Source organism: Leptodactylus fuscus, chromosome 2 (assembly GCF_031893055.1).
Source record: "Leptodactylus fuscus isolate aLepFus1 chromosome 2, aLepFus1.hap2, whole genome shotgun sequence".
Taxonomy (NCBI): domain Eukaryota; kingdom Metazoa; phylum Chordata; class Amphibia; order Anura; family Leptodactylidae; genus Leptodactylus; species Leptodactylus fuscus.
In genome coordinates, this window is record NC_134266.1 from 273,641,203 (window position 1) to 273,661,589 (window position 20,387).

General features: G+C 47.4%; 1 protein-coding gene across 2 annotated transcripts in view; it reads right to left on the reverse strand.

Moving 5' to 3' along the window:
- Positions 1 to 4,409: 4,409 nt before the first annotated feature.
- Positions 4,410 to 20,387, reverse strand: part of FAM168A (family with sequence similarity 168 member A) — a 50,530-nt gene continuing 34,552 nt past the window's right edge. The window contains exons 3-8 of one of the 2 annotated variants that reach the window (XM_075266309.1): positions 17,401 to 17,481; positions 11,066 to 11,194; positions 10,393 to 10,535; positions 8,835 to 9,009; positions 8,619 to 8,749; positions 4,410 to 4,766 (exon numbers count right to left, since the gene is read on the reverse strand). In XM_075266309.1, the coding sequence (XP_075122410.1) occupies positions 8,637 to 8,749; positions 8,835 to 9,009; positions 10,393 to 10,535; positions 11,066 to 11,194; positions 17,401 to 17,481 (641 nt within the window). In that variant the 3' untranslated portion in view covers positions 4,410 to 4,766; positions 8,619 to 8,636. The remainder of the gene's footprint in view (positions 4,767 to 8,618; positions 8,750 to 8,834; positions 9,010 to 10,392; positions 10,536 to 11,065; positions 11,195 to 17,400; positions 17,482 to 20,387) is intronic. The other variant, XM_075266310.1, reaches the window with a different exon arrangement.

Consider the following 20,387-nt stretch of genomic DNA (forward strand, 5'->3'; position numbering starts at 1 on the left):
TTACAGGATTACAGTGGTGGCCTTTTACCGATTTCTGGAAGGCCACCTACAATGACATGGGACCCCTGCTTGCCACCCATTCAGGAGAGTCCGTCACGTAATTGCCTTACACGTCTGACTCCTAGTAGACGGGAGGAGTCAGAGGGGCGGAGCTCACATTGGTTTGACCTTTAGAGGGGGTCATATTGGGATTCTGATATTTGTAACAGCGATTTGTGTAAAATGAAGCACTCACAGAAAACTTGGGTTTTATGGTCTAACTTGCGAAAACCAACGATGTACAAAGAAGATCCTATCTAGTCTACAGGACGCTTAAAGGAGCCCTACACTGTAATTCGTACGTTGCTTTACAGTCTATGTATACTTGGTCATTTTTTTATTGCATTAGATGTATTATTGGCTAGAAAACATTTTTCAAATAGGGTTTTATTAAAAATTCTGCAGTCTTGACCCGCTCTCAGTGCAAGTTTCTCTTTCCCCTTCTCATTGTGATCTGTCTGATAAGCCGCCTGATGGTTCGGTCGGTGACTGTTATCTCTGTTGTCCAAAGTGCTCAGTAACTTTATTAAACTACTAACAATTCAATGTGGACAACAGAGATAACACTCACAGAATGAACCATCAGATGGCTTATCAGACAGATCTCGGTGACAGGGGGAAAGAGAAGCTCGAACGGAGAGCAGGCGAATATTATAAATGCAAATGTTTGTGTGTTTGGATGTTTGTTCCTCAATCACACAAAAACGGCTGAACGGATTTAGATTAAATTCAGCACATAGATAGATTGTAACCTCGATTGAAACATAGGCTACTTTTTATCCCGGTAAATAACATGGCTTCACAACTGTTATGAATTTATGTTCACATGTTATATTACATTGCTCTTGCAGCAGCTTATCTCAGGTCCCAAGACTGTTATCTCTCTATGTAAACACTCAACTAACCCTCAGTCCATTCTGTACATACATTTGCATATTATCTGATCTGTCCCAGGCAGTGCTGACACACTGGATGGGAAAACACCTTTAATCCAAATTGGCAGTTTGCTACTTTTAAACATGCCGGGAATAAGAAAATCTAATTTGTCGGTCGCAAAATTCTAAAACAACGAGAACTATGAAGGAGCCAGAAGTCACAGAGCTCTCCTCAAGCGGGGCTGACGGGGATCATCAATGCCAACAACGCGCTCATTATATGGCCAGCCACCTGCTGAGATGCCGGAACAATCACAGGCACGGTGTGAGGAACAAGTTCAGCAATAGGACAGCTTGAGAGCTGCCGAAACACCGGAGCAGGCAAACCACCAACGGCAGCAAATTGCTGAATATAGGTGGATCATCGACGCCAACAAGACGCAGACGAAGTCGCGGGCAGAGGCTAGTTTTAAATAAAACCTTATTTGAAAAATGTTTTCTAGCCAATAATATTTAACGCAATAAAAAAAAATTCCACAAGGTGAACATAGACTTTAATCTTGAAACCGTTTCTAGCAATTACTCCAGACTCTCTCAGAATACGCCATGTTCTAAGTAGCAATCTGCAGGGGACGTAATCTATGAAAGACTCTATACCGACTTCCCACCAGGAAGTTGACTATAGGAAGTAGCTCCCACCCCCTCAATCTTATTACCTACAGGCCAGTCTTTTGTGACAGGACCCTTAAGTTGCCTGCAGCCTCCGACACGTTCCGTCCATTGCCAATGACTCTACATATACTATACGTTGTGCTACCTACTATTACAGAACAACTGCACTGCCTTCGACGTGACATTCACAGTCCATGGTCATCTGTTCGGCCACAACTTCAGCACAGCTTCTAACACAGTATCATAGCTCTATTGATCCTGAGCTATGAATAAAATGCAAAATGATGGTGAAGACTGACACAGGTGCTACAAAGGGAGACAGAAATTGTAAATCTGTATATCTTTGGGTTATGTAGAGACTGCCATTAGTGATTGTCCCCCATGTAAGGCTATGTTCAGAGGTCAGAATGAAATCAGATGTCTATTTCCGCAATTTCCATTCCAGCAGACTCGCCCCACTAAACTCAATGGGGCGAATTTCCATTAAAATTTTTTGTTTACGCCACCAGTGGAAATCCACATTTTCTATGACTGAGAACGTGTCTGTACATGTGGAATTTATTCAGATTTAGATGTAGAACCCATTCCTAAATTCATGTGAAAAAGGACACGTGTGAATACGCCTTAAACGGATCATGCAGGGACGAAACGGTGTGCAGTGCGCTCACTACACCATACCAATAAACTTATTATATACACCGCAGTCCCCTGTCATGCCGATTCTTACAGTCTCAGAGAGCTATGCGGGACTGGAAGTCTCTCTTAACCCCCCCCCCCCGATGACCAAGATCAACGACTTATCATGCACAGAGCAGAGGGAGGTCGGCCATGTGGCCAAAAGTCAAAGCAGAGACAGAAGACTTCTGACCTCCAGTAACTCAATAATAACGTAAGAAATGCCACGACAGGGAACTGGGGTGTATATTAGTAAATCCTCACCCCTTTAAGAGACCCAAATAACTCAGAATCTGCAGAAGAGGACCTATGGCGACTATAGACAGTCATTCTAGGTTTTCTATATCTAGAGCTAAATTCCATTTTGGTAACAAATGAAGAAATCTCGCATCTTGCCGCATCCACCAAACATGCTGTTTTATCGATTTTTATAAAATTGCGTAATTTTGCAAAAATTTGCGCTCCTATATAAAATTTACAGCAGAGAATCCATCTGAACAGGGGAATTGTAAGAATTTATTGCTGTCACGTCATTACTATTACAAGTTCTGCCCATAGTCCTCCATCCTCTGTCCCTTTAAGGGAGGCCAACATCAATGTAAAGGGAAGTATCAGCTTCATAGGTGTACAAAGTCTATACAATACCAAAGGGCCCATAAAAAAGGGAACGGACACACATAGATGGCATCCATGTGCCGTTAGGGTTACTCAACAGAATAGATGGACCAAGCCGTAAAACGAACAGGAAATCGACTTGCTCGAGCCACAAGCGCGATCCTACGGCCCCCACATGGATCCATTAAGCTACGGCTGTGTATGTCTCCAGACCAAAACTACGGTTGTGTGCTTGGAGTCTTAAGACTGTCTCTATAATCCGAACCAAGTTGAATTTGAGAACCAGAAATTTGTGCCCGTCAATGCAAATTGCGCCATATCAAGGTTCACAGGGAACATGGCTACAATGTGATCCTTCCCTTTTTGTTGCCATATATAAAGAATAGGTGTCGATGATTATAACAGAGCAGTAACAAGGACTACAACAATTTATGGAAATTTATTTTGACCAATTGGTTCCCCCAAAATAAGCATTTAAAAAAAAAATTAAAAAAAAATTCTATGAAATTGCTCAGATTTGTGTGCAATTCATCGGGTTCTGCCATTTCTACAGCTAGATATTTTCCCAAACTTCAGTGCAAAGCTGAGGTATCAATAGGACAGTGCACGGGGGGAGGGGCAAGGGGCGGAGTCACGTAACTAGCACATCGCTAAATAAATATCAGGGGGAAATCGGTCTGCAGTCAGGAAAACGGCTATAACACCACAGCGATGACTAAGGCTTTGTCTACCTGCTGCGGAGACAAATATCAAAATATAGGCCCTGACCGGACCGTCGAGGGCGGTTACCGAAAAACGCGTCTTCCCTCGCTGCGCCGCCATTTGGTCGGCAGCGGGCTAACGGTTTATGACTAAATAATCTTCGATGCCTAAACACACATGCAAACTTTGTATTGTTCTATCTACAGAACACTCAGGCTTTCTACTGTAACACGTCTCACAAATACAACATGTCATAACTAGAGTAAAACCCGACCGCGGGCGGCCTAGCGGCGCCCAGTGCGATCGCCAGATGTTGGGTATATAGTGGTGCGGTGTGTATTTGTGATTGTCTGGTTGCCCAGGACATTTGTGGTAGCGTAGAGGTCTCCCTACAGTGCTAAAATATATATTCGAGATATATATATTTTATGCCCTCAAAAAAAAAAAAAAAAAAAAAAAAAAAAAAATAAGAATGAAATAACAGACACAAAGGTGTTTTGTGCTTTTACAGAAACCGGTGGCTATTATACAACTTATTATAATACCGATAGTTTTCCAACACGAAAAACTAGTATAGCAGCCTTGATATTCATTGCAAGTTAAAAACCACATAAAAAAAAAAAAATCTAAAAAAAAAAAAAAAAAAAAAATTGTAGTTTTCCTATGACATCACCATCACGAAAATAAAAAATGAAAATTGTTCTAGATGTTTTTTTGTGTTTTTTTTTTAGACGTTATTCTAACTTTTGGAAGACACCATTTTTTTTTTTTTTTCAAAACTTATTCTATGAAAAAGGATTTTGGGAGAAAAAAAAATAAAAAAAATAAAATGATTAAAATAAAAGTAAACATCTAGTGTTGCGAAGTCATAGAATGATTTTGGATGAAAAGGATCTTACAATGATGGTTAAAGCAGAGGAACCTGTGACGGCTCGAGCGGCGGATGGATGGTGATCGCGTGAGGAGACGTGGGGGGGATCTGCGCTCGGCACGTGGGCGACGGATGGGAAACCGAAGAGGTTACAGAAAAAGCAGCTTTTTACAAAAACACTAAAGAATATTTAAAGTGACCGTTGCACTTTCGTGTTTCGTTGTTTCGTTCTTGTAGACAAACTTGGTGCCGTCGGCCGGTTGTTCCAGCACCGATGTAAGACTTGAGCAGTTTGCATACAACGTTTTACTCCAGACCTGCAAGACAAGGTTCGTAGGTTATTACTGACGCGACGTTCTTCCACTTACACTGGCAAGGTTCACAAATGGTCAATAAAGTTTATTCAATGTCCACTGGGACAGTCCTGGATTGCAGGTGCAGTCCCGCTGTCCCAGTAAGTTGCAGCATATTGCAATTTCAAGGGGCAGTAAAAGGCATCTCTACTATGCATTTCTGGGGGGAAGGGAAGGCACTCCTATTGTATGTAGGGAAGGACAATAAGGAGCTCTGAATATGGTGTGGGGCAATAAGATATTATATTTAGAGATGAGCGAACACTAAAATGTTCGAGGTTCGAAATTCGATTCGAACAGCCGCTCACTGTTCGAGTGTTCGAATGGGTTTCGAACCCCATTATAGTCTATGGGGAACATAAACTCGTTAAGGGGGAAACCCAAATTCGTGTCTGGAGGGTCACCAAGTCCACTATGACACCCCAGGAAATGATACCAACACCCTGGAATGACACTGGGACAGCAGGGGAAGCATGTCTGGGGGCATAAAAGTCACTTTATTTCATGGAAATCCCTGTCAGTTTGCGATTTTCGCAAGCTAACTTTTCCCCATAGAAATGCATTGGCCAGTGCTGATTGGCCAGAGTACGGAACTCGACCAATCAGCGCTGGCTCTGCTGGAGGAGGCGGAGTCTAAGATCGCTCCACACCAGTCTCCATTCAGGTCCGACCTTAGACTCCGCCTCCTCCAGCAGAGCCAGCGCTGATTGGCCGAATTCCGTACTCTGGCCAATCAGCGCTGGCTAATGCATTGTATTGGCGTGATGAAGCAGTGCTGAATGTGTGTGTTTAGCTCAACTAAACCGGTGGAGTAGTTGAGCTAAGCACACAGATTCAGCTCTGCTTCAATCAGCGCTGGCCAATGCATTCTATTAGCTTGATGAAGCAGAGTGTGCACAAGAGTTCAAGCGCACCCTCGGCTCTGATGTAGCAGAGCCGAGGCTGCACAAGGGTTCAAGCGCACCCTCAGCTCTGATGTAGCAGAGCCGAGGCTGCACAAGGGTTCAAGCGCACCCTCGGCTCGGATGTAGCAGAGCCGAGGGTGCACTTGAACCCTTGTGCACCCTCGGCTCTGCTACATCAGAGCCGAGGGTGCGCTTGAACCCTTGTGCACACTCTGCTTCATCAAGCTAATAGAATGCATTGGCCAGCGCTGATTGAAGCAGAGCTGAATCTGTGTGCTTAGCTCAACTACTCCACTGGTGTAGTTGAGCTAAACACACACATTCAGCACTGCTTCATCACGCCAATACAATGCATTAGCCAGTGCTGATTGGCCAGAGTACGGAATTCGGCCAATCAGCACTGGCTCTGCTGGAGGAGGCGGAGTCTAAGATCGCTCCACACCAGTCTCCATTCAGGTCCGACCTTAGACTCCGCCTCCTCCAGCAGAGCCAGCGCTGAATGGCCGAATTCCGTACTCTGGCCAATCAGCACTGGCTAATGCATTGTATTGGCGTGATGAAGCAGTGCTGAATGTGTGTGCTTAGCACACACATTCAGCTCTACTTCATCGGGCTAATAGAATGCATTGGCCAATCAGCGCTGGCCAATGCATTCTATTAGCGTGAACTGAGTTTGCACAGGGGTTCTAGTGCACCCTCGGCTCTGCTACATCAGATTGCTACATCTGATGTAGCAGTGCCGAGTGTGCATCAGATGTGTAGTTGAGCAGAACTGGCTCAGCACTGCTAAGTCTCTGCATTCGCATAGGAATGCATTGGCCAGCCTTCGGCCAATCAGCGCTGGCTCTGCCGGAGGAGGCGGAGTCTAAGGTCGGACCTGAATGGAGACTGGTGTGGAGCGATCTTAGACTCCGCCTCCTCCAGCAGAGCCAGCGCTGATTGGCCGAATTCCGTACTCTGGCCAATCAGCACTGGCTAATGCATTGTATTGGCGTGATGAAGCAGTGCTGAATGTGTGTGTTTAGCTCAACTACACCGGTGGAGTAGTTGAGCTAAGCACACAGATTCAGCTCTGCTTCAATCAGCGCTGGCCAATGCATTCTATTAGCTTGATGAAGCAGAGTGTGCACAAGGGTTCAAGCGCACCCTCGGCTCTGATGTAGCAGAGCCGAGGGTGCACTTGAACCCTTGTGCACCCTCAGCTCTGCTACATCAGAGCCGAGGGTGCGCTTGAACCTTTGTGCACACTCTGCTTCATCAAGCTAATAGAATGCATTGGCCAGCGCTGATTGGCCAAAGTACGGAATTCGGCCAATCAGCGCTGGCCAATGCATCCCTATGGGAAAAAGTTTATCTCACAAAAATCACAATTACACACCCGATAGAGCCCCAAAAAGTTATTTTTAATAACATTCCCCCCTAAATAAAGGTTATCCCTAGCTATCCCTGCCTGTACAGCTATCCCTGTCTCATAGTCACAAAGTTCACATTCTCATATGACCCGGATTTGAAATCCACTATTCGTCTAAAATGGAGGTCACCTGATTTCGGCAGCCAATGACTTTTTCCATTTTTTTTCAATGCCCCCGGGGTCGTAGTTCCTGTCCCACCTCCCCTGCGCTGTTATTGGTGCAAAAAAGGCGCCAGGGAAGGTGGGAGGGGAATCGAATTTTGGCACACTTTACCACGCGGTGTTCGATTCGATTCGAACATGGCGAACACCCTGATATCCGATCGAACATGTGTTCGATAGAACACTGTTCGCTCATCTCTAATTATATTGTGATGGGTGAGGGAGCGGGGATATTCAAAGGCATCCCAACTGTGGGGTGGTGCAGAAGATTGGTATCCATATTTTGGGGGAAGGGAGACACTCAGGGGGCATAGCTACTGTGTTTGGGGTACACAATTGTGTGGGAAGCATCTTTATCAACTATTAGGGGTCTGGGCAGAATTGAGTACCTATGGACAGGAATTGGGTAAATATCTAGAACTTTCCATTCCAGCCCGGAGGTACCATAAAGTAAATTAGAATAAGGCTATGGGCGCATGGAGTAAACACAGGTATGATGCATTAAAGGGATCCTATCATTAACACTGAATTTTTTCTGCCTACCACGTAGGAAGAGCCTTAAGAAAGTCTATTCTTCTCCTACCTTTAGATGTCTTCTCCGCGCCGCTGTTCGGTATATAATCCGGTTTTCGTTGGTATGCAAATGAGCTCTCTCACAGCACTGGGGGCGGGCCTCAACGCTCATACAGCACTGGGGGCGTCCCCGATGCTGCGAGAGAACTCTCCAGTACCGCCTCCATCTTCTTCAGGAACGGGTCTTCTTCTGGCGGTGGCTTCAAACTCCTAGGCCTCGGGCAGCCGACTGCGCATGCCTGCTGGCCACAAGAAAATGGCCGCTTACAATGTGTAAGCAGCCATTTTCTTGTGGCCGACGGGCATGCGCAGTTGGCTTTGCCCTAGGCCTAGAAGTTTGAAGAAGACCCGTTCCTGAAGAAGATGGAGGCAGTGCTGGAGAGTTCTCTCACAGCATTGGCGATGCCCCCAGTGCTGTATGAGCGCTGGGGCCCACCTCCAGTGCTGTGAGAGAACTCATTTGCATATTGACAAAAACTGGATTATATACCGAACGGCAGCGCGGAGAAGACATCTAAAGGTAGGAAAAGAATAGCCTTTCTTAAGGCTGTTCCTACATGATAGGCAGAAAAAATTCAGTTTTAATGATAGGATCCCTTTAATGAAACCAAGACACAAAACAGAATAGGACCAGTCACAAATTTTGCCTCCCAGCTTATGGCCCATGATAATACAGAACAGGGTTCTAATGAGGGACACGCTATTCACTGACTGTCCAGCAGAGACCCCTCCTAACATCACAACAGCAGAGGCTGCACTACTTACATGGACAGGCCAGCTGGTTTACCAGTGGGGTGGTACATAGCTGTACGCTGGGGTCCCTTGGGCTCTGTATGTTGGCACAGAGACGGGGTGTGCTCCTATAGCGGTGTGCTGAGGTGTAGTCAGCAACGTACCTGACGGAAGAAGATGAGGACAGTCAATCACCATTACGTATAGAGAGGTGAAGCCTGCGGCATGTTGGGTGCGCGTGTACTTTACCTGCTGACATAGCCATGGTGGTCCCAGCGACCATTCCCATTGTGACTCCATTGCTTCGTGGTGCAGCTACGGGGGCCGGGTAGATTGCAGAAGGAATGCTGTTTGGTTGGACCACGGTGGTGTGGTGGATGACGTGGGGTTGTGCCGCATACACAGGCTGAGTGTAGTATGCACCCTAGACAACAAAAGACGGACATAGAAACTGTCAGCAGGCATGTCTTACAGGAGTCACTAAGCTTTCCCAGGATTCTGGATCACTTTGCACCAAAAATTGGATGTTCATGGCGCATCTGCAGACTGTCTGCTCAACATTTGTGCCGTCTACTAGTAATTCTGTCCCAGTAAATAACCACAAACATGTGCAACGTGTATATAGGACAGACTGCAGGAGAGCCTCGGGGTTTCTAGGAGGCATGCTCCTTGTACTGGAGTGTGTGCAGTGCTCCTGGCAGACTCTAGGTGGTGCTCAATGCTTCACAATACAGAGATATTCCACTATTCCATGGGGACAGGAAACAAAAGGCGAGACTGAGACAAATCCTAATACTTAATGGGGTTTTCTAGGGAAAAGAAAAAGACAGCGAAGACGAGATACTCACCTGCCTCCGCTCCCTGCAAAGACGAGATACTCACCTGCCTTTGCTCCTAAGACGAGATACTCACCTGCCTCCGCTCCCTGCAAAGACGAGATACTCACCTGCCTCCGCTCCCTGCGAAGACGAGATACTCACCTGCCTCCGCTCCCTGCGAAGACGAGATACTCACCTGCCTCCGCTCCCTGCGAAGACGAGATACTCACCTGCCTCCGCTCCCTGCGAAGACGAGATACTCACCTGCCTCCGCTCCCTGCGAAGACGAGATACTCACCTGCCTCCGCTCCCTGCAAAGACGAGATACTCACCTGCCTCCGCTCCCTGCAAAGACGAGATACTCACCTGCCTCCGCTCCCTGCAAAGACGAGATACTCACCTGCCTCCGCTCCCTGCGAAGACGAGATACTCACCTGCCTCCGCTCCCTGCGAAGACGAGATACTCACCTGCCTCCGCTCCCTGCGAAGACGAGATACTCACCTACCTCCGCTCCCTGCGAAGACGAGATACTCACCTACCCCCGCTACCTGCGAAGACGAGATACTCGCCTGCCCCCGCTCTCTGCGAAGACGAAATACGAGACGAGGAGCCCGACAGACAGACATGAGCAGTAGGAGCCGGACATACAGACACAGGGGGAAGGGCAGGAGCCCGACAGACATGAGGAGTAGGAGCCCGACAGACAGACAAGGGGGGCAGGAACATGACAGACAAAAACGGGGGGCAGGAGCCCAACAGACAGACAGACATGGGGGCAGGAGTCCGAAAGACAGACACATGGGGAAGGAGCTTGACAAACAGACATGGGGGGCAGGGGCCTGACAGACAGACAGATATGGGGGGCAGCAGCATAACAGACAGACACGTGGGGGGAAGGGGGGGCAGGAGCCCGACAGACACGGGGGACAGGAGTCCAACAAACAGACACAGGGGCAGAAGCCCAACAGACACAGGGGGCAGGTCTTACCTGGGCATACAAGTTCTGCTGTGGGTAGGCACTTCTGATGGGGTACATTGCTGTCTGGTATGGATTTGGTGATGGAGAGTACGGCGGTGGGGCACTGTTACTCTGGGCAGGTGGAACTTTGTATGGGGTGCCAGCAGTGTATCCTAAAATAGGAGAAAAGAAAAATGGAGGATATATATTAACCAGTGTATTACTGTCTACTATTATTGTAATATAACGCCCTGAATCCTAGAGTATAAATAGCTGTATACCTGAGCTCCACATAAAGGGGGCGATATAGAGTCCTACCCTATATTACCTCCATATACCATAACAGGGATGATAGGGAGAGTCAAATCTGACTACTACGGCAGACTCCGATGGCTCCTGGCATGACATGACTATTCTCTGCACCTAACAATCCTTGGCTGGAACACACTGGTAGCTAGAGACCCCCATAACCTAACCATGACAGCCTATTATATAGGAGATCATACACCTAGCACTCATACCTAAGCCACGCCTTCCCTAGGTGTGTCAGTCTATACTGTCGTTCTAGCATTCTATTCACATACTAGAATGAACAGCTCCATAGGTGATGCTGCAATGCAGGGGACAGAAAATGTTGCATGTACATGGAGGAGACGGCTGATGACGGGAAAAACAAGGAGATTTTAAAAAATGGTGTATTTACTGAATGCGGCAGAAGAAGCTTGATAAGTCCTGTTCTCCGTCCCAGAATCGACAGGAAGGTGGAACGTGCCCTCGTTGGCGCAGGATGAAGATGGAGTCTGCGGCCACGCTTGCTTCATCAGGAGCGTCGCTTAAAAACAAAAACATACAGAAGACATTTTGACTTTGGGCACACACAAGGCGCGGGGCGCAACCCCCCCAAACTAGGTCCAGGCTGAGCGGCCATATTGCTGCTTTATAGGCCAGGCACACTGGGCTCTACCACAAGCACTCGCCATCCAAGCAAGAAATAAATTCTGCAGGTTTCGGATGAGCGCAGAACATGACGGCGAGGCTGCCAGGGCGCTCGCTGCGATCCAGAATTGGCATCACACGAGCGGTGACAGCTTGGTGAAGTCTCACATTGCCGCTGCTGGCAGATACACAGAGCTTGTCATTTCTGAAAGACGGCCAAATGGAAATCTAAAAAAAAGTGCGGCTTCTGCGGCTGCCGCGCCATCGCTGTGACCTCTCTTGTTATTTCGCAGTGAGCCGAGCCGTCAATCACACGCCGTCTCCTGAGACCGCATCGCTCCCTGTGATCTTATCAGCGCTCGCAGCGGGATCATTTAAGGAAAACGCTCGCAAAGATGAAAATACCTCTCGAAACTTTCACTACAAGAAGCCATGTTCTATCGTCACCAAGTCGGGCCCCATTCTACCGACACCGCGCCCTAATCTGTACCACGCCGGGCCCCGTTCTAATCGGCAGCGGTGACGAAATCGGGATAGATTAAAAAAAAGTGCGATACCTTAAAGGGATTCCACCATTAAAACACTTTTTTTCTGGTTGACACGTAGGAATAGCCCGTGGCCACAAGAAAAATGGCCGCTTACACAGTAAGTAAGCGGCCATTTTCTTGTGGCTTGTGGTCATGCGTAGTCGGCTCTGCCCAAGACCTACAAGTTTGACCACCTGCGCCAGAAAAAGACGAGTGAAGAGGACGTTCCTGAAGAAGAGGAGGCGTCACTGGAGAGTTCTCTCGCAGCATTGGGGACACCCCCAGTGCTGTTTGAGCGCTGGGGACCGCCCACAGTGCTGCGAGAGAAATCATTTGCATACTGATGAAAAGCGGGATTTCTACGGAACGGCGGCGCAGAGAAGACATCTAAAGGTAGGAGAAGAATAGACTTTCTAAAAAGGGATCCTATCATACAACCCCTTTTTTTTTTTTCTTAGTACTACGTCGGAATAGCCTTAAGAAAGGCTATTCTTCTCAGACCTTTTGTTTTCTTCTCCGCGCCGCCGTTCCGTAGGAATCCCGGTTCCTGTCATTATGCAAATGAGTTCTTTAACAGCACTGGGGGCGGGCCCTAGCCCTCAAAAAGCACTGGGGCATCCCCAATACTGCGAGAGAACTCTCTGCAGCGCCGCCTCCATCTTAGACAGCAGCGTACTCTTCATCTTCTTCTTCCGGCAGTGGCTTGTAACTTCTAGGCCTCGGGCAGAGCAGACTGTGCATGCCCACAGGCCACAAGAAAATGGCCGCTTACAATACTGTGCAAGCGGCCATTTTCTCGTGGCCTGTGGATATGCGCAGTCTGCCTCTGCTTAAGGCCCGAGGTCTAGAAGTTACAAGCCACCACCGGAAGAAGAGGACGCTGCTGTCTAAGATGGAGGTGGCGCTGGAGAGAGTTCTCTCGCAGCATTGGGGACGCCCCCAGTGCTGTTTAAATGCTAGGGTCTGCCCCCAGTGCTGCGAGAGAACTCATATGCATACCGACAAGAACCGGGATTCCTACGGAACGGCGGTGCGGAGAAGACAACGAAAGGTAGGAGAAGAATAGCCTTTCTTAAGGCTATTCCGACGTGTTAGTTAGAAAGAAAAGTGTTTTAATGGTAGAATCCCTTTAAGGCCGAGGGCCCTCGCTGCGGAAAAAGCTTTGTTTGTTGCAGATTTTTCTGAGATTTTTTGAGCCAAAGTCAAGAATGGTTACAAAAGGAATGGAAATATCTAGGAAGCTTCTTAGGGCTAGTTCACACAAAGTGTTTTGCAGGTGGATTTTGAAACCAAAGGATTTCCATCCCAAATGATTTCTCTCGCAGCACTGGGGGCGGGCCCTAGCGCTCAAACAGCACTGGGGCATCCCCAATGCTGCGAGAGAACTATGCTGTAAGAATGCTGTTACATGGCTTCCCAGGTCTTGCCTTCTGCCTCTGTCCAGTGCTTTTCACCAGCTCTACTGCTGCCCGGGAACTCATAAGGGAAGTCAGGAAACCACTTCACAAGGACGGGACTTCCGATTGGCTTTGCCTATAGAATAGGTGATGACTGATAATGTAGGGGCTGGGGGGGGGGGGAATATAATAGCAGCTCACGAGCCGATGATGGGATATGTCAAAGCTACATGAAGGGCGGTAGACTCTTTCCAAAAACAACACCATAAAGGATGGCACCCAACCCCTACAATACAAGAAAGCGCTGACACAATGTAACGAGCCCTACAGCGCCCTCTGCTGGAAACGACATTTGTTCTATTCACATCTAGCAAACAGGGAGGGAATGAAACTGCAGAAAAGTTATTATATGGCAATTAACCCCTTCCTTTACCAAAGAGAGCCATAGAAGGGCTTACTTATTTTTGGGACAAGTTGTACTTTGTAGTAATAACATTTAAAGGGGCTCTACCAGCAAAATTATTCCGTATGGGCCCCACATATGCGTGAATAGCTTTTAAAAAGGCCATTCAGGCACCGCTAATGTTATTTTAAAATAAAACTATAAAAACGAATATGCAAATTATACTTACCGTGCACGGTGGGCGGTCATGCACTGTCCGACGTCATCTTATGTCACGCCTTCCTCTTCTTTCGACGACGCATTCCGGTTCTGGCTCTTCCCCGCCTTGATCTTCCTCTTCTTCCAGCGGGCTTGGTTCAAATCCGGCGCGTGCGCAGTATCGCTCCCTCCAGAGTTACTGCGCACGCTCCGGCGCCATTTTTCCCAATGGCAGTTTGAAGGGAGCGATACTGCGCATGCATCGGATTTGAACCAAGCCCACCAGAAGAAGAGGAAGATCAAGGTGGGGAAGAGCCAGGACCGGAGGGCATCGCCGAAACAAGAAGAAAGAGGAGGAAAGTGAGACAAAAGATGACGTCGGACCGTGCAGACCAACCACCGTGCACGATAAGGATAATTTGCATATTCGGTTTTATGGTTTTATTTTAAAACGGGGGGGAGAGAAGGGGTTGAAATAAGATTAGCGGTGTCTGAATAGCCCCAGTTGCAGGAGGAATATAGCCCCCTGCCCGTTCTATAGAGCTGATCTGGATCCTCTGGGGCCCAGTAAAACTAACAGACTCTGATCCCTGTCGGATCACGCGACCACCGGATCACAGTGATTGGGAAGGCAGGGACGGTAATAAACCTTCCCTGCTTTCTCTAGGGGCGCTCCGGCTCCCCCTTTTAGCAGCCGCACAAAACTTCATGGAACAAAAACTGCAGAATAAGGAAGCCGCTATCCAAATGTATTTACCCAATGGGCGTTCCAGAAGCGATTACATTTTGTTTTGTTTTTAGTATTATTTTGGGGCGATCAGCTCACTAATACAATACACTGCAATGCTTATGCACTGCAATGTATAGTAAAATTCCTTATTTCTGTTACAGTCTGCCTTGGAATGGACTGTCGCCCCTGGAGGGTATTCCAAATGAATGAGATCCTACCCAAAATGGTGCAGCCGGGAAAATAACTCCTTGGCAGTAGGGTTAATGCACTGATTGTGGACGTTACAGCGGAAATCCAGCGTCTACGGTAGCCCCTCAGCTCCTGAGCCGCATATTTAAAGATAATAGGGTGGTTACAGGTCCTTTCTGGAGATTGAATGACAATCAATGCTCTGCATAGATCACTACATAGAAGATGACAAAGGACCTTGTAGTGATGTCATCACAGGTCCTGTTCCAGGCGTCCGGGAAGAGACAGTTGGAGGCGGTGAATCGAAAGCAGGAGGAGGACTTGCATAGAAGAACCAAGAGAGGAGGGCGTGAACAGAGGATGATGTTGAGGGGTGCACGGAACGCCCACGGTGCATGGTAGGGCTCATTTACATATATGTTTAAAAGTGAATTCATTAAAACGGGGGGGGGGGGGTCTTTGCAATTAGCAGGACTTGAATAGACTTTTTATGCTATCCAGGCGTATGTTTATCTAGAATAGCGAAAAACCAGTGATAGAGCCCCTTTAAAACGGCACACAGGCCATGTGACATCAAATTCATCTCTCACATGGACTGATCACCGCTCAGTCCCATTCAAGTAAAAGGGCTGAGCTGCAATACCAAGCACAACCACTACAGAAAGGTACAGTGCTGTAGGCAACACGGTGGCTCAGTGATTAGCATTGCAGCCTTGCAGTGCTGGAGCCCTGGATTCGAATTCTGCCAAGGACAAAACGTCTGCAAGGAGTTTGTATGTTCTACCCGTGTTTGCATGGGTTTCCTCCTACACTCCAAAAACATACTGTAAGGGGGGGGGGGGGGGAATTCTACCGAAATTTGGCGCTGCCCTATAAAGATATAATACAGTGTCACAGTACAGGGCTGTTTTTGGAAGGGAAAAAAAAAAAAATCAGCTTCAAATTTCAAAAGCAGAAATTTTCTGCCTGACAAATTCAGCGGCAAAATCTGACGACAGATAATCTCTAAGAGGAGAAATTATTGGCTTTAGATTATACAATGGCTTAGATATCATGTAATGGGACCAACAGGAGCAAATACTGTATATACTGCATATGGTTTCACTAGACCAGGTTGGCCATGCATGTATAGGAATACACGGTCACGAGATACACATGGCGGGTACAGGGGGCGGGAGAAGATTTCCACCCCATTGGTTGCTCCGAACATGTTAAGCGATTATCAAATCCTTGCAGGAAATCCAATTTAACAAGCACAAGCAGAGCGGAGCCGCTGAAATATTCATGAAGGCAATGATGTGCTGCAGGAGGAAGGATGGAAATAACTAGGATGGCAAGACAGGAAGGGAGAGAGAATCAGGAGGCTGGAGGACTACAAGTCACAGCAGGTCCTGCCAGAGGGTGCAGGTCATTACCTCTATAAACTGGGCGCTGGGTGCTAGACCTCCCCTCTCCTACAGATCAAAATAGCCAGTATACTAAATAACATGCAGAATAGTGAGCGCAGCTCTGGAGTATAATACAGGATAAGTAATGTAATGTATGTACACAGTGACTGCACCAGAAGAATAGTGAGCGCAGCTCTGGAGTATAATACAGGATAAGTAATGTAATGTATGTACACAGTGACTGTACCAGCAGAATAGTGAGTGCAGCTCTGGAGTATAATACAGGATAAGTAACATAATGTATGTACACAGTGACTGCACCAGCAGAATAGTGAGCGCAGCTCTGGAGTATAATACAGGATAAGTAATGTAATGTATGTACACAGTGACTGCACCAGCAGAATAGTGAGCACAGCTCTGGAGTATAATACAGGATAAGTAATGTAATGTATGTACACAGTGACTGTACCAGCAGAATAGTGAGCGCAGCTCTGGAGTATAATACAGGATAAGTAATGTAATGTATGTACACAGTGACTGTACCAGCAGAATAGTGAGCGCAGCTCTGGAGTATAATACAGGATAAGTAATGTAATGTATGTACACAGTGACTGTACCAGCAGAATAGTGAGCGCAGCTCTGGAGTATAATACAGGATAAGTAATGTAATGTATGTACACAGTGACTGCACCAGCAGAATAGTGAGCGCAGCTCTGGAGGATAATATAGGATAAGTAATGTAATGTATGTACACAGTGACTGCACCAGCAGAATAGTGAGCGCAGCTCTGGAATATAATACAGGATAAGTAATGTAATGTATGTACACAGTGACTGCACCAGCAGAATAGTGAGCGCAGCTCTGGAATATAATACAGGATAAGTAATGTAATGTATGTACACAGTGACTGCACCAGCAGAATAGTGAGCGCAGCTCTGGAGGATAATACAGATAAGTAGTGTAATGTAGTGACAGAATTTGCTTTGTGAAAAAAAATGTTAAAAAACAGCCTGTGATGTTCCAGATATTTGGGAAGCTGCAGTACCCGGTGTAGCATCTCTTCTGCTCACATTCATCTATTTTCAGCCACTTTTACCACCTCCCCCTCCCTCTTCCGAGGCTGCAGGTGAACGGGAAAGATGTAAGAGCCTTTGACTGCCCTCTGCGCTCTCTCGTTCAGTCTCTCAGACAAGAAGCATTAAATATACATAGAGAAACCTTCGTGCGCCACAACCAGCTTGACATTGCTTACAGCAGATGAGGTTCTTACCTGGGGCATAGCCTGGGCTGCTGGTGGCATACATGTTGGGATTATAGGCAGGAGCAGCTGTGGGGTATCCAGCGGGGTAACCTACAGGTAAAGACAAAGCTGGGTGAGAAGAGCAGAACAGAGGGATGAAGAATCCTGCAAAGGTTAAATCAATCAACATAGAAATGCAGTTTTAGCAGAAAATGTGACAGCAGATAAGAAGACAAAGACGCCGCCATCCCCCGGCCTGAGGAGGAAGACAAGCGCTTGCCTCAAGTTTTCCATCGTCGCCGTATCCTGTCCTATATCTAGTGACTTTATTATTGATTTATCTGTGATGAATATAGATGAATGTCCTTAGGGTAGCTCATAGTTCCGACAACCGGGACCCCCACTGATCAGCTGTTATAAGAGCAGAATTCGGCTTCTCTTCCCTGAACACCAAGCACAGTGCCATACATTGTATGGTGGCTGCCCACGGTACTGCAGCTCAGCCCCATTCGTGGGATGCAAACAGGCCATGGGACAAATCACCAGTAAAGCAAAAGCCGCCTGTGATGATCTGTGAGGGTTCGGGGTGTTGAGCCCCCACCGATCAGATACAGACCAGTGATTAGAAAGCCAAATATGAAACTTTTTGGGTTAGTCACCAGACTCTCAGTCCTTTTCCAGCCTTCTAAGAGATGTCATGACGCTTGGGGCGATCCCATGTCACCTGTAATCGATACGGTTGAGCCAATCTTGGGATTTCAGGATCGATTTTAAAATCTCATTTCCGATCATTTTCCAGCCGATCACGATATTTGCTCGATCAACGATCATCATCCGATCCCGATCGCTCAACCCTAGTCAATGCTTCTCCACGGGAAGAGTCACTTTTGGGGTTGAGACGATCTTGAGATTTCAAAATCCGATTTCCGATCGTTTTCCAGCCGATCCCGATCGTGAAATTTGCTCGATCGCCGATCGGAATCCGATCTTTTCCGATCCTGATCGCTCAGCCCTAGTAATCGGGCCTCTGAGTGATCCTGGGTGCAAGACGTCATCCAAGAGGCAACAAGGAGGCCCAGAAGAGGGAAGGCAGGGATGACCTCATTTTTACACCTCCCCTCGGAGGGGACTACAAACAAGCTTGGAACGAAACAAACCGGAGGGTCGACTTGTCCGAACCAGAGGCGAAAAAAACTTTATGAGGTTCACCCATATCCACAAATGGCCTCTATATCCCAAATTCTGGGTAAGCGCTGTAATGTCTGGACGGAGAGTAGCTCGGTATACAGAGCAATACGCAATGAAGACAAGAGGTCACCTCAAGGGGGTCAGCTCCTATTAAAGGCACTCCCTCATGACTAATAGACATGACACAGCCCATTTATTTTTATGGTTTCATAGTACCCCCCTTAACTGGCATGACTGATGTATGGCCAGGCCTGGGGATGGCAGTGCCAGGAGGATGGAGCGGGCCGCAGCACTTCTCTTATTGTTCTGATGTACTGCAGAGAAATGTTACTCTGCTGGAATGATGGCCGCCCGGGGGCCCGGCGAGGCTCGCAGAAGATTTCCATTATACACAGGCTGTATTTCTGAGGACTTACAGGTCACTGCTAGCAGCGGCAAAATCAATAACACTATAAAGAGGATCCCGAGCCCAGAGACAATGCACTTACTGCGGAGATCCATGTGCGGCCCCTCTAACCAGGCACAGACATCGTAGCTTTATATACAACATGGAATGACAGGGAGGGGTGAGTGATGTCATCAGATACTGTCCATATGCTACATGACATCACTATACCCCATAAGCCCCGGCCACTGATGAGCGGCCTGGTTAGGGAGCTGGACAACGCGTGGCAACAACTGGGAAATGACGGAAGGAAGAAAGAAAAATCTGCGCACCAGAAAATGTTTCCCCTTAGTTCCCCCATAGTAAAATGTCCATTAAAGCCCTCGCACACAGTATAATGCCTCCTTAGTATACTCCCTCAGTATAATGCTCCCCTCAGAACCTCACACAATATAATGCCCCCATAAAGCCCTCGCACACAGTATAATGCCCTCTTAGTATGCCCCCACAGTATACTACTACCCTCAGAACCTCACACACAGTATAATGCTCCTCTCATAACCCTCTCACAAGGTATAATGCATCCTTTGCTTCCCCCCCCCCAGTATAATGCTCCCCTCAGTACCTCACACACAGTATAATGCTCCCCTCATAACCCTCTCACAAGGTATAATGCTCCCCTCAGTACCTCACACACAGTATAATGCCCTCTTAGTATGCCCCCACAGTATACTACTACCCTCAGAACCTCACACACAGTATAATGCTCCTCTCATAACCCTCTCACAAGGTATAATGCATCCTTTGCTTCCCCCCCCCAGTATAATGCTCCCCTCAGTACCTCACACACAGTATAATGCTCCCCTCATAACCCTCTCACAAGGTATAATGCTCCCCTCAGTACCTCACACACAGTATAATGCCCTCTTAGTATGCCCCCACAGTATACTACTACCCTCAGAACCTCACACACAGTATAATGTTCCTCTCATAACCCTCTCACAAGGTATAATGCATCCTTTGCTCCCCCCCCCAGTATAATGCTCCCCTCAGTACCTCACACACAGTATAATGCTCCCCTCATAACCCTCTCACAAGGTATAATGCTCCCCTCAGTACCTCACACACAGTATAATGCCCTCTTAGTATGCCCCCACAGTATACTACTACCCTCAGAACCTCACACACAGTATAATGCTCCTCTCATAACCCTCTCACAAGGTATAATGCATCCTTTGCTCCCCCCCCCCCAGTATAATGCTCCCCTCAGTACCTCACACACAAGATAATGCCCCCATAAAAGCCTCACACACACAGTATAATGCCCTCTTAGTATGCCCCCACAGTATACTACTACCCTCAGAACCACACACACAGTATAATGCTCTCCTCATAACCCTCACACACGAGATAATGCCCCTCTCAGAACACACACACAGTATAC